The 13,926-nt window shown below is 36.4% G+C and overlaps 1 protein-coding gene across 6 annotated transcripts in view; it reads left to right on the forward strand.

The window, feature by feature from the left end:
* UTRN (utrophin) overlaps nt 1-13,926 on the forward strand; it is a 497,690-nt gene that overhangs the window by 149,930 nt on the left and 333,834 nt on the right. For all 6 annotated transcript variants that reach the window (XM_055311522.1, XM_055311520.1, XM_055311521.1 and 3 more), the window contains 5 exons: nt 2,509-2,596; nt 7,861-8,102; nt 8,265-8,445; nt 10,820-10,965; nt 11,634-11,846. In XM_055311522.1, coding sequence (XP_055167497.1) covers nt 2,509-2,596; nt 7,861-8,102; nt 8,265-8,445; nt 10,820-10,965; nt 11,634-11,846 — 870 coding nt within the window. The remainder of the gene's footprint in view (nt 1-2,508; nt 2,597-7,860; nt 8,103-8,264; nt 8,446-10,819; nt 10,966-11,633; nt 11,847-13,926) is intronic.

Here is a 13,926-nt window from a genome sequence, read left to right on the forward strand (position 1 = left end):
GTCTGTGAAGAGTTTGGAGAACATTTCCAAAAAAAGATGTAGATAAATATCAGTGATCTAAGCCAGAAAGTGGTAGTACCATGGTGGTTGAGAGGAGGCCAGGATGGCAGTTGTCTCTATTCACTGGTGAAGTCCAGGGCGGGGAGGTAGCATCATGCTAGAATCAGAAGGGACTTGCTTGGAGCTAGATGGGAAGGCACAGCAGGCAGGGGTGCCCCTCAGCAGAGGCATGAAGGTGACCAAGTATGTTGTGATAGTTTTTGTTGTTGTTGTTCTGTTTAGTGCTAGGTGTATGTGTAAAAGTAGTAGAGAGTTAAGGTTGGAGAGGCGGTTTGGAGTCAGACCCTGGTTGACATATGTTTAGGTGAGAAGTTCAGACTGACTTCTATCTTATCATTGCGTTGTAAATATAAATCTGATCAGGTGGCTCCTGTGGTTGCAACTAATGGCTTTCCACTGCCACGGGGACAGAATCGAAATGTCCCTGACATGCGCCCTGAGCTTACAGCCCTCCTGAATCCTGCTCTTTTCTCATCCTCTACCTTCAGCACGTGCTGTTTTCCATGCTCAGAATGACCCTTATTAAGCCTTTGTGCTGTGTGGTTGAAAAGCCCTCTACTCCAATAAACCTCTTTCAGCCTCATTAGGAAGAGTTAAGTGATTCATCTTTGGACTTCCATGTTGCTTTGACCATACCCTGGTGAAAGCCCTTATTGCATTTATGTCATTATTTGTTTCTATGCCTGCCTGTGAGTGCTTAGAAGTGAGGATAATTTCCCATCGAACCCCCTATTTCCGGCACTCAGCAAAGTTGTTGGCTGATGGAAGGAAGGAATGAATGATGGCTGTGGAAAGGGGGATGTGGGAGGTTGTTAGCCTGGAAGCACCATTATCTGAGCCCTCTGAGTAGGGAGTCAGGAGGGTCAGAAAGGACAGCTGTGGTGCATCATTTCATATGCTTCTTACAGTGCTGAAAACCGATAGATGATAATAATGAGCATTTAACAACCCTATTCTCAAGCAGAGGATTTGGAAATTATAGTGATCTTTATCCAAAAAATATTAATAAGTTAAATTCCATCCTATCTACAAACAATTTTACTCCTAGATTGTTACTATAATATTGGAGGGGATGCAAATAACCACTGTGTTTGTTACTGGAAGGCATGATTGGCATTTCACATGTTTTCCTTTAATATTTGTAAGTTCATTTATTTTGTTGTTTTAGACAAGTAGTGATAGATGGATGCCAAAAGAGTTGGCAAAATGTAACATGAAGAGAATTTAACTATCACTTTAATCTCTAATTTTTCTTGCAAATTGGGGAAAGATCAGCTTAATTGTGTTTTAATGAAGGACTGCCTTATTCCAACTGCTGCCTCACCTGGGTGGAGAATCCATAGTTCAAATCTATCACCACACAAAGTAGCAAAAAATCAATTTGTATAAAACAGGTCATAATTCTTCAGTTTGTTGGTGACTTTTTGCATTGATACCTGGTTTAACAAAAACAAGTGGTGTTTCTTTGAATCTCTTGTTATTTCTTAATCTTTGTGAATTAGTCACATTAAAGCTGTGCAGCTCAAAGTAGGATTGTTTATTTGCTAGTGCTTTTATGTACAGAAGTTAGAAGGATTCTTCTCTGGGTTGATGGTTGAAATAATATGCCTAGAAGTTTTGATTGTGCTCTTATGGGCACTAGTTGAGTAGTTAATTTTATCAGTTGTGGATTGAGGAATGGGAGAAATATCAGATATTGACTGTTCATGCATACGTGTGTGTGTGTGATTTTGTTCAACCCTTTCTTACTAGTTCTGGAAAGATTTTGTCTTCCCTGTCTTTGAGATATAGGGACATTGAGAATATCAAACTATAGAGACATTAATATTAAGTACCATTCTTCAAACATAAGGAACAAAATACTTTAGTTTGGGTCCCAAAGCAGATTGTCATAGTTTAGAAATTATATAAGAATTATGGTTGTGGTTGAAGTCTGCAGTAGATCCTAAACTTAATATAATATCAACAAATAATAGGCTCAAAATATTTCTATTTTTCATGTTAATTTTTGTCCAGTGATCTCTGTTATAGAATATTCAGTTAATTTGCCTTAAACTGTTATTTTTATTGTGTGGCATAAACATTGAGGTTATGTATGTAAATAGATATCCTGGATCTAAAACACTAATTTTAATTGTTCCCTCTTGATAGGAACTATAACTGTACAATTTTTTTCTTATAAAAGTAATCAAAGTTTTTTTTTTAAGTCACCAAAGTTTTGTGTTATTTGTTTAAATTTGCCTTTTGAAATTTAATCAGCTTTGAAATTTTGTAAGGCAGCCTGGAATTGCATAGTTTTGTCTTGTAGTATTTCTCCTGTGTCAACCTTGACTATAACACTGAAAGGGAATGCAGGAAGGCATGAACCATGAAACTTAGAATAGCGTGAACATTGCATTCATTGAGAAGAAAGTTTGCAGTATTCTTCTGTTGGGATTTTATTTTCAGGGATTAGAAAAAGAACAGACAGAAAGAAGCCCCAGACTGGATGAATTAAACCAAACCGGACAAGTCCTTTTGGAGCAAATGGGGAAAGGTGAGACCCTTGATCTTTTTTTAAAAAAATGTTTTTTTAGATGGTAGCATTGAATAATATTTACAGTTTGACAAATTACACATTTAACACTGTAACCTCTTTTTTTAGACAAGTGGTTTTCAAATTTTTTTTTAGGTAACAGTTTTTTTTTTCAAATGAAATCCTATGCTGAAGTTTTTATAAAACAGATAAAAGGGAAGTTGTTCTGCTTTACAGAGTCAGACAACCTAAAACTGATAGCTTAGCTGAATAGTTGAAATTCACTGTTGTGGAAGATTTTAAAATCTCTTCCTTTGGGATTATATATTAGGAATTTTTTTTGGAGAGGGGTGGCAACAGAAAATTTTACTTTGGCAATATTTGGGAAATGAAGTTGTATTGAAGTGAATTCATTAAGGTTGTTCAATTTTTATCACTTTCAAATTAGTATATTAATTTAGTGCAGGTATCTTTTTATAGTTAAACTTGATGAAGTTGTTACTTGTATTTGAAATTTTTACCTGTATTTAAGGACTTTTTTTTTTTCCTTTACCATTAGCCCTCAGTTACTCAGGGTTGTATAAAGATAAATATTTTTCCTATCAGCTTTACATATGAAACTTTCTTTGGTCTAGCTCTGAAAGACCTTTCTTGTAAGTCTATTCCTTATTCCAGTGATGGTAAATGCTTTGGAAGACTGCTGCAATATTCTTTGACAAAAGCCATGTACACCCGAGGCAGAATATTAGTTTGACAAGAATTTTCAGTGTAGTGATTTTCAGTCTTTTTTTTCTTAACTTTTCATTCTGGAAAATGTAAATATATACAGCACAAACAGAATAATGTAATGAACCTCTTTGTACCAATTACCCAGCTTCAGTAATTAATGATATCCTGCCATTCTTGAATTATCTGTACTTCCACTCATTTCCCACTTCCTGGTTATTATTATTGTTGTTTATAGTTTTCTAAAATAAAATTTATAGGCCACCTGGGTGGCTCAGTCAGTTAAGCATCAGACACTTGATTTCAGCTCAGGTCATGACTTCAGGGTTGTGGAATTGAACCCTGCATTGGGCTCTGCCCTCAGCAGGGAGTCTGCTTGACCCTTTTTCTCTGCTTCCCCACTCTTACTTGTGAGCTCTCTCTCTCTCTTTCAAATGAATAATTAAATCTTTAAAAAAAATAAAAAGTAAAATTTACTTACATTGAAATACATGAAACCTAAATGTGCTGTTTTGACAGCCTGTATGCATATAGCAATATATGGAAAATTTCTATCTGTCCAGGAAGTTCCCTGGTGTCTCTGATGGATCAGTCACCCCTCCTCAAAATTACACTTTTAAAAACTTTAGATTATTTTTGTCTCTGCATTTAAAAAAATGTAAATTAATTATATACACATACAAACTATGGACACGCAAACACTTATACACGAAAATATGTTTGCGTCTAATATATGTCCATTTATTTGGAAATTATGCAAAAATACCAGTGTCAATTCATAGATGTTAGTATAGCTTAATTTCTTTCTTTCTTTTCTTTTTTTTTTTTAAATAAATAGAGTGGGTTTTCACTAGCAGAGTACAGCTTTTGTTGCATGTGTTCTTAGTGTGAAAAGGCATCCCCTAAAATATATACTCTGGAAACTAAGTTCATGTGAAAATGTTCCTTGTAAAATATCAAGTGCATTATCAGAGGATATGTCATTGATGGTTTTGTAAAGGAATGAATTTTGTGATGTAATGCAGACTTGTTTAATTTCATGGGAAACCCTTTGTATTTTGCATGTTTTTGGAACATTGGTAGGACTGGAAATGCATTCATTAGAGGATCCTAATTTTTATTTATGTACTTATTTTTTTAAAGATTAACTTAATTATTTTAGAGAGAGAGAAGGGAGAAGGAGAGGTAGAGGGAACGAGACAATCCTGAAATAGACTCCCTGCTGAGCACAAAGCCAGATTGTGGGGGAGAGGGGGCTTGATCCTAGGACCCAAAGACCATGACCTGAGCTGAAATGAAGAGCCAGCTGCAGGGCATCTGGGTGGCTCAGTGGTTGAGCGTCTGCCTTTGGCTCAGGGCATGATCCCGGAGTCCTGAGATCAAGTCCCACATTGGGCTCCCCATGGGGAGCCTGCTTCTCTCTCTGCCTATGTCTCTGCCTCTCTTTCTTGTGTCTCTCATGAATAGATGAGATCTTAAAAAAAAAGGGGGGGGGGCAGCTGCTTAACTGACTGAACCACTCCGGCACTCCCTAATTTAATTTATTTTAAAAGACACATTTAAGATGAGGTGGGAATGGCAATGGGGTATTGATCTTAATAGGGTGTTTATGTTCTGGGTTTAATGTCTTGCTTTTTGAAGAGTGTCTATGTGTTAGAGAATAAAAATGAATTTTAAAAATCTTCCCCAGTGTCTTCCCATTTTATCTATTATTCTAATTTTATAGTATTGTATATTATTTTTCTCCATATGGTTTTAGTCCTCTTAATCCTACTGCTCTTATAAACCAGAACTGTTGAACAGAAATGAAAGCACAATTGGGTCCTTCTTGCTGTTCCCCTCATCTTGGCCATTTTCCCCAAGCAATTTGAAATAAATCCTAGAACACAGATAGTTAGCATAGAGGGTGTTCTTAAAAGAGTGTAATTTGGCCAGAGCCTGCCTGGGTCAGGATGTAAGATAAGTGACTCAGTCCTTTGGTAAAACAAATGTTCCAATAATCATGTCACTGATTTCCTCAAACCAGTTCATCAAAAGTCATACCACACTGAAATTTGATGGGACTTTTCTGCCAAGTGCATTTGAATTGCTTTGTGGTATCTTGTAAAACATAGAAACGTTTTAAACAATGAAATTTTCTGTTTCATTTATCCTTTGTGGCTGTTTTATTCGGTTTTCTTGGTTCAGCCTTATCTTTTTCCTAGAGATGTGAGCTAGAGAGTAGTTAGGCATTTGGATAATATGGCTTTATGAATTGATGTTTACTATGACTAGCCTATGGAATTTGATAGTGGTCCTATGTTTTTTTAAATTTCCCTAGATTCTTTTTTTTTTTTAAAGATTTTATTTATTCCTAAGACACAGAAAGAGAGAGAGAGGGAGAGAGAGAGAGAGAGAGAGAGAGAGAGAGAGAGAGAGGCAGAGACACAGGCAGAGGGCGAAGCAGGCTCCATGCGGGGAGCCTGATGTGGGACTTGATCCCGGGTCCAGGATCAGGTCCTGGGCTGAAGGCGGCGCTAAACCGCTGAGCCACCCGGGCTGCCTCAAATTTCCCTAGATTCTAATAGTGATAGATTGAAAAATATAGTCAGGTGAGAGTAAGTGGCAGGAGTACGTTATATTTTATTCCTTTTAGTAATAAGATGACAGTCTATCGATTTGGGCTTTTGATTAGTCATTTAAGAGTTGAATATTCTGTAGAAATAGAAAATTTATAACTCAGGATCTCTGGGAGCAAAACCATTATTTTAAAAGACAATATATAGTTTTCCTTGCTTGATGTGAAAATTATGCTTTACTTATTACTTGATGTCTATCCAACTTACAATATCTTAAGCTTAGAGGAAGGAAGATTTAAATTTTGAGAATTGGTTTGAAAAGCAAAATGAATGAATTGTGATGTATTATCAGTGAATAACTACCTCTTCCTTGTTTTCTAGATGAGTGGTGATAATTTTCCATCTCAAAATTTTACCAGTTTATTTTCATTTTTTTTAAAGATTTTATTTATTTATTCATGAGAAACACAGAAAGAGAGGCAGAGACATAGTCAGAGGGAGAAGCAGGCTCCCAGCAAGGAGCCTGATGCAGGACTTGATCCCAGGACCCCAGGATCACACCCTAAGCTAAAGGCGGACGCTCAACCGCTGAGCCCTCAGGTGGCCCCAGATTTTAGCAGTTTAATCCTTCTTTATTGTTTAGCACAAATTACCCTGACATGAATGTAAAGTGGCTGATGTTATACCTTTGCCCCCTTAGAATAGAAATGACCTAACAGAAGCAGAGCCTGGATCACCATTGTTCAGTTGGGTTGTTAGGAAAATGGTGAATTGTTTTGTTTATGACCCTATTAATAGAGATAAATGAACTTGGACATGGTGTGAACGATTTGCTTGGGCCTAATATTCTATAACCTGTATGATGCTGGCCAGTGAACCTCAGCAACTGACATGGGTGGTATATTCAGATTATGTCGTGTCATGTTTGCATTTCTAATTTTCAGTGGATACAGTGTGTTGTAGTATTTTAAAAATTGCATTGGCTGTGGATCATAAGTGACCTTTTGTTTTACATGCCATTTTATTCCTTAGAGCTCTTATTACCCTGATTTCAATCGCATCTATTTACAAAGCACCATTCTTTTTTCCCCTCCTACTCAAATAATAGAGATGGTAAGCCCATTCTTTCAACATGCATGCCCTCCTAAGGAGATAAAGATTCCTTTGTAGATTTTCCATACTTTTTCATAGTTATTTTCAGTGATTTGGTGTATTTCATATTAAGGGAAGGACTGTGATAAAACTTATTATTACATATAACTATTATTTCTCCGACCATTTTTTACCTTTCAAATATATGAGACAAAATTGTAAGATTTCAGTAATAAACATAATGGCATTTTTTTCCCTGATGTGTTTCTGAAGTAGATCATCTTACCACTGTGTTGATATTTTGGTATTTGCTGGTCAATGTATGGCATGCCCAATAGGCTTGCTGATACCTCTTGGGCCTGGCTGCTGGCTAGGTGCTCCTACACTCAACAGGTTGCTCCATGCACTAGTTCTTGCCATCCATTTTGCAATTCTTATGACACTGTGGTTTGGTGTCCAAAGAATCTTTTGAGCTCCTTAATTGTTTAGCCAACTGTCTTTTTTTGTGATGTTAGAAGGTTTACCTTCTTACCTCAGAACTTCAGACAAGTCTACATAATTCATTATATTTCCTTGCTTCTTTCTAGAAGCTAGCAAAGTGATACAATGCACATACTCTATATAAGAAGCCATGGTTGCAGCTCCACTGATGTGCCTTTTGTGATGGCAGTACTACTCCTGAATTGCTATTTCAAGCTCCCCCTCTCCCATCTCAGCCAGAGAATGAAGCATAGTTATTCTTAATGGCATCATTATAATTTTGTTGTTATGTTAAAAGGGACTTAAGGGAGTGATCATTATATGTGACATCACCTCATTATTTTGAATAGGCTAGAATGTTTATAACAAATTCAAAACAAGTTTTATAATAACATATGTAGTGTCTGCTTATTTTTTATGTCTGCATAGAGGGTATTCCTACAGAAGAAATAAAAAATGTTCTGGAGAAGGTGTTCTCAGAATGGAAGGATATATCACAGCATTTGGAAGATCTGGCAAGAAAAATTCAGCTACAGGAAGATATAAATGCTTACTTTAAGCAGCTTGATGATCTCGAAAAGACAATAAAGACAAAGGAGGAGTGGGTAAAACACACTCCCTTTTCAGAAGCTCCTCAGCGGCCCTTGCCAAGTTTGAAGGACTCCTGTCAGGTAAAGAAAGAATCATCCAGAACATGAAAGCATTCTCTGCCTAGTCCTGCATTTAAAGAATGCTACTTTTGTCATGAACTTTAGGTTAATGCTGCTCTGATTAATTTTCTGTGAGGATAGTTATCTTCAATGAGTTCCATGACCCAATTTTCTCTTTTGTAGCGGGAGTTGACAGATCTCCTGGGCCTCCACCCCAAGATTGAAATGGCGCGTGCCTATTGCTTAGCTCTGAAGTCTCAGCCTTTGGCTCCAGATTTTGTCCAGCAGGGCTTCGAGAGCCTTCTGGGCCGTTACCAAGCTGTGCGACAGGAGTTAGAGCATCGTCAGCAACAGCTGGAGAATGGTAAACCCATTCTTTTGGCTTTCTTATTAGATGACTCTACTATCTTCTCTTTCAGTTTGCTGTAATTAAAAAATTACCCTTGATATTTAGACAAAGAGCACACTTGCTTGTTTTGCACCAGCCACATTTTGTTTTCCTCTGTGCCTGCTACTGTTCGGGGTCTTAAAGTATATTCTTAGTATTCCTTGGATTCACACTTGTTTAGAAAAGTACAAACAGCTTTCACCTGCTCTAAAATCATGCTACTAGGACATAATAATTTTTTTAAAGGATATAATAATTTTTAAGGAGTTTTTTAGAGGGTACTGTTCTTCCCTTTTACTGAAGGAGGCTGGCTAATATCAATACTAGTAGGGCTAAAAAGAATGATCACTTCTGTTTGCTCAGAATGGTTCACGTTTTGGCAATACCTTTTCCTCTTAGAAAAGAAATTATGTTTATCTTTCAGAGTCTGAAATTATTTATGTATTTATTTACTTATTAGAGGGAGGGAGGGGCTGGCGGGGGGAGACAGAGAGAGAGAGAATATCTGAAGCACGTTCCATGCTGGACTCAATGTGGGGCTTGATCTTACAACCCTGAGATCATGACCTGAGCTAACATCAAGATTCGGATGCCTAACTGACTAAGCCACCCAGGCGCCCCTCAATGTCTGAAAAATTTTAAAGAGTTTTTACTTTTGGAATAAACCTGAATTTGGCAAGTTAACTGTTAACTGTTTTGAGAGCTCATTTCTCATATGTTTTGTTTTGTTTTTTTTTTTTGTTCTTAGCTATTATATAAGTCAGGAATTGTGTTGTATTATGTAATGTTATGGGTAATGCATGTTAAAAAGCTATATGTTGAACCATACCCTTCTTGTAACAAATGTAGATTGTGTAATAACTTGTAGGAATCTGTATGTGTACGTGATAAGCAAATATGTCATGTCTTTCTTCTGGAAAGGGTTTTGGACACCATGCTTTTTTGTTCATTGAATTTAGTTACCCTAAGGTGTAAAATAAATGTTTGAGAGTATTGCTTTTCAAATTTACTCTTATAAAACATGCCTTCATATCGATCCTTGTCAAAAACAAAAGTGTATTTTGTAATAGTAAATTGAAAAAGCAGTACACTGAAACATCTATTTAACATTACAACACAGTTCCCAACCTGAAACTGAAAAAAAGTTCAAAATCTATTTTTTTTTGTTTTTTAATTGTGGTAAAATATGTATAACATAAAATTTATTATTTTAACCATTGCTTTATTTATTTTTTAAAGTTTATTACTTAAGTAATCTCTACACCCAGCAGGAGGCTCAAACTCATGATCCCAAGATCAAGAGTCGCATGCTTCTCCAACTGAGCCCGCCAGGCACCCCATATTGTAACCATTTTAAAGTGTAGAGTGCAGTAGTGTTAAATATATGTGCAACTGCTCTCCAGAAGTTTTTCATCTTGTGAAACTGAAACTCTGTACCTATTAAACAACAGCTCTTCACTTCCTCCAGCCCTTGGCAACCACCATTCTACTTTCTGTTCCCATGAGTTTGACTCTTCTAGATACCTCATATAGGTGGAATCATGCAGCACTTTTTATTTGTGACTTAGTGTAACATCCTCAAAGTTCATCTATGTGGGCAGCATGTTGTCAGAATTTCCTTCCTTTTTAAGGATGAATAATATTCTATTGTATGCAGTCTACTGCATTTTATTTCTCCATCCCTTTGTCGAGGGCATTTGGTGGTTGTGACTAATGCTGCTAATTTCTTAACGTTTGCTTCTCGTTGGTCTCACATCTTTGTACTCCAGATCATCTTACTTCCTTTCCACACAAGTGTTGCTTGTTTGTGATTTTTACCTTAATGATAGAGACACATATTCCAGCTGCCTTCTGCAGTCAGTACCTCTCATAGGACCTGCCATAGCTGGGCTGTGGCTTTCTGGAAATGCCCACCACTCTGTAAATGGTGGTTTGTCTACCCACTTGAGCTCAGAGGAAGACTGGTTGAGGGGATCCTGGTTTTCTTTTATTCTTTGTGTAGCTACTGGGGAAAAGGAGATTATATGAGACAAAAGAAACATTGTAGTACCATTTTTAGAGAGACATTTCATCATGTCTCATCATCATTTTTCAAATAAAGAAAAAATGATAGTGAGTTAGTTAATATTTCAGACATCAACCCCCAGGAATGAAGTCACTGTCTGACTCTCAGAAATGCCAATGGAATGATTTGTCATAGCAGCTAACAGAGGCCCTTCTAACTTTTAATTGTGGAGTTTAACTTATTAGGTATTAAGATTCACTTTTATAGAGAAGATTAATGGTATGTATATAATAATAGAAGGTTCCTAACATTGTTTTGTAAAAGTAAGTATTTTTAAATAAACAGAACTGAAGAGCCAACCTGGACGTGCATATTTGGAAACATTGAAAACACTGAAAAATACACTGAATGATTCAGAAAGTAAGGCCCAGACGTCTTTGAGTGTCTTGAATGATCTTACAAAGGTGGAGAAGGCCCTGCAGGAAAAAAAGGTAATATATATTTTTAGGTCTTAGAAGTCTGGAGTCATTTTAAATACCTCCTATCACTTATTTTGAAATATTTTTTTCCAGCTATTTAAAAAATAGTAGTCATTTTTGGTCAAAATTGGTCAAAAGTTCCTTATAGTTTAAAGGTTAGTAACAATAATGTAGTGCCTTGGCTAAAAGAAGAGATACTTATTGAAAACTACTAATAGAATAAAAGTGTATTTTCTGCTTCTACTGTAATTAGTCTAGAATTCCCAACCTGTTCATAATCTGCTAAAACATCTTTAATAAAATGAATATCACTGGAATTGATGTGTTCTTTCTTCTGTGTTGAATAAAAATGCTTATCTGGTCATTTAGGATATATGACTCTGCATTATTTCATCATACAAAACAGATCAGCCATTGAGCCCTGCACACACTTGATCCTCACTGAGTGCATTGTTTTACTGGATTTTAGTGTAGAGAATACATTATTTCTGGCCCACACACAACTCATGAAGGGAAAGCTTTAACTTTTTTTGGTTATGTGTATTTTTTTCATGATTTTTGTACAATTCTTTTTTAATTGAATACTTTTTAAAAAGTGACAGGCTTTTTATAGCCCATATTATTACGTCTGTACAGACAAATTATTGTGCATATTTTTAATCTTTAAAAATTTTTTCCAGGCCCTTGATGAAATCCTTGAGAATCAGAGACCTACATTATATACACTTGCAGAAGAAACAAAGGCTTTGGAGAAAACTATTTCTCCAGATGTAGAAAAAATGTATAAGCAAGAATTTGATGATGTTCAGGGAAAGTGGAATAAACTAAAGGTCAAGGTTTCCAAAGACCTGCATTTGCTTGAAGAAATTACCTCCAAACTCAGAGCTTTTGAGGTAAATCCAGAGCTAATGGTGTGTAAGTTTATTAGAGAACAAAGTGGTAATTTATCAAATAAGACTCTAGTGTCTATTATTTGGATATTTTTCATTCTTTCATTTCCCATATTTATTATGTGTGTAAGTTGGGATTTCTAACTTGCTTTTGATGTGCTGGAAAACACACTTACTTGCTTTTTCTTTGCAAATGGGCTTATTTGTAGAGGTGAACTGGATCTTGAAGATAAGAGAAAATTACTTAAAACTGGTCAAAGTAATGTTTCAGGGATGCAGAGTCTGCGTGATATTCAGACTGGTGATTAGATTGCAGGGGAACTTTGTCAGAGTGGTAAAATTGCCCAGGTAGTGGCAGACGGCTGAGTCCTTGAAGCTGGTGTTTGAAGACTTTAGACATTTGGAGATAAAAATCTGAACTAGACCATCGATAAACAGTGTCCAATTGGGAAAGCAGGTCATTTGAGGAACATGAAAGTCAGAAGTAGGATCCTTTGCTACATCTGAAAATGCCCACGGATGAAACAGTGATAAAGTTCCAGACGAAAGGACAAAGGTTAGAAAGTAAGGAGAAAGTAATAAAAGTCAATTTCAGATAAGCTAGGATTTTAACATTTCACCTGTGAGGAATATGGAGAAGTGGTCTTGAACAAATTGCCTGGTTTTCTCCTAGGAAAGGTTGGGAGGAAGAATGAATCAATGGGACTCTTTGCCCTATTTTCCTGGTCTCTCCTTACTTTGGTATTTTATGTAATATCTCATGATAGACTTTTGGTTTCATGCCTGGCAAAGAGAAGGCACTCAAGAAATATTTTTCAGTGAATGAAATGAAATTAGTAATAGGAGATTTAAATTTGGATATGTATATATATCCAACATTAATTTATAGCTAATATAATGTTATGTATATATTTGGATTTAGATTCTAAGAGATTAGATGAGACTTTATATAGATATATGTATTTCATATATACATGAGGGTTTGTGTAAAGGATGACGTTAAAAAAGTGAAAAGATTGAGGATGAAGACAAAATTCATGAAAATGATGCTTTAAAAATCAAAATCAGGGAACATGTGGTAGGAGAGGGGTGGGTAGACTGTACAGATCCATGTGAAGATATCAGGAAAGATGAGACAAGTGGAGCATGGTGACTGCTGAAATTAGAGGGAAACTCTTTGCCCCATTGGACGGTTGTAGTGAATGACCAGGAAAATAAAGATGGTGACATTTCTGTGTGTGTGTGTGTGTGTGTGTGTGTGTGGTGCTAGTAGAAGGAACTTTTTTTTCCTAAGTGCCAACTGCAGTTCTCTACCAAAACTGAGATCTCCTTAGAATAAAGCTTGATTTTTGAAGAAGGGTGTGTTATGTGTTGCTTAGTATTTTTGAATCATTTAATTTGTGTGAGCCGATCCACTTCCCCTTATGTGTCTTCAGGTGTAGTTTTTCCCAACTTCAAAAACCATAATTACTCTTATTCATGATCGTAAAATTTGTGGTTATGGTCCAAGCACTGTGTTACCAGTGGTTCTCAGCCAGGGGTTATTTTGCCACCCCTACCCCTCCACCCTACCCCACACCCCCCTCCAGGACATTTGTTAATGTTTGGAGATGTTTTTTGGTTGTCACAACTGTGGAGGGAAGGGGGTATGCTATTGGCTTCTCATGGGTAGAGGCCAAAGTCACAGCTAATGCGTAAGACCTCCCCCACAACAAAAGAATTTTCTGACCCTAAATGTCAATAGTGTGAAGGTGGAACAATATTCGATTAAATATTTCTCATCTTTTCAAAAGAGCAGTGCTTTGTTTTCAATTTAAATCTAAGATGTAGTTAAGAGAAATTTACAGGTGAAGATTAACCCAAAGGTTATTAATCTTTTGACTTTCAGAAGTGTATTTTGGGGTTAGCTAAATGTGTGCCAGTATTTAAATATGGAATTTTTTAAAAATATGAAATTTAAAGAGAATAAAGAGTGTTCCAAAACACAAAAGAGAGTCCTGTGGCTATAGTAATCCAGCCTTAGGCTTTAGTGGGTTGTTATACTAATGTAGCATACCCAGGCACTTAGAGTGGCCAGTTGGAA

This window comes from Nyctereutes procyonoides, unplaced genomic scaffold, assembly GCF_905146905.1.
Source record: "Nyctereutes procyonoides isolate TBG_1078 unplaced genomic scaffold, NYPRO_anot_genome, whole genome shotgun sequence".
Classification (NCBI taxonomy): Eukaryota; Metazoa; Chordata; class Mammalia; order Carnivora; family Canidae; genus Nyctereutes; species Nyctereutes procyonoides.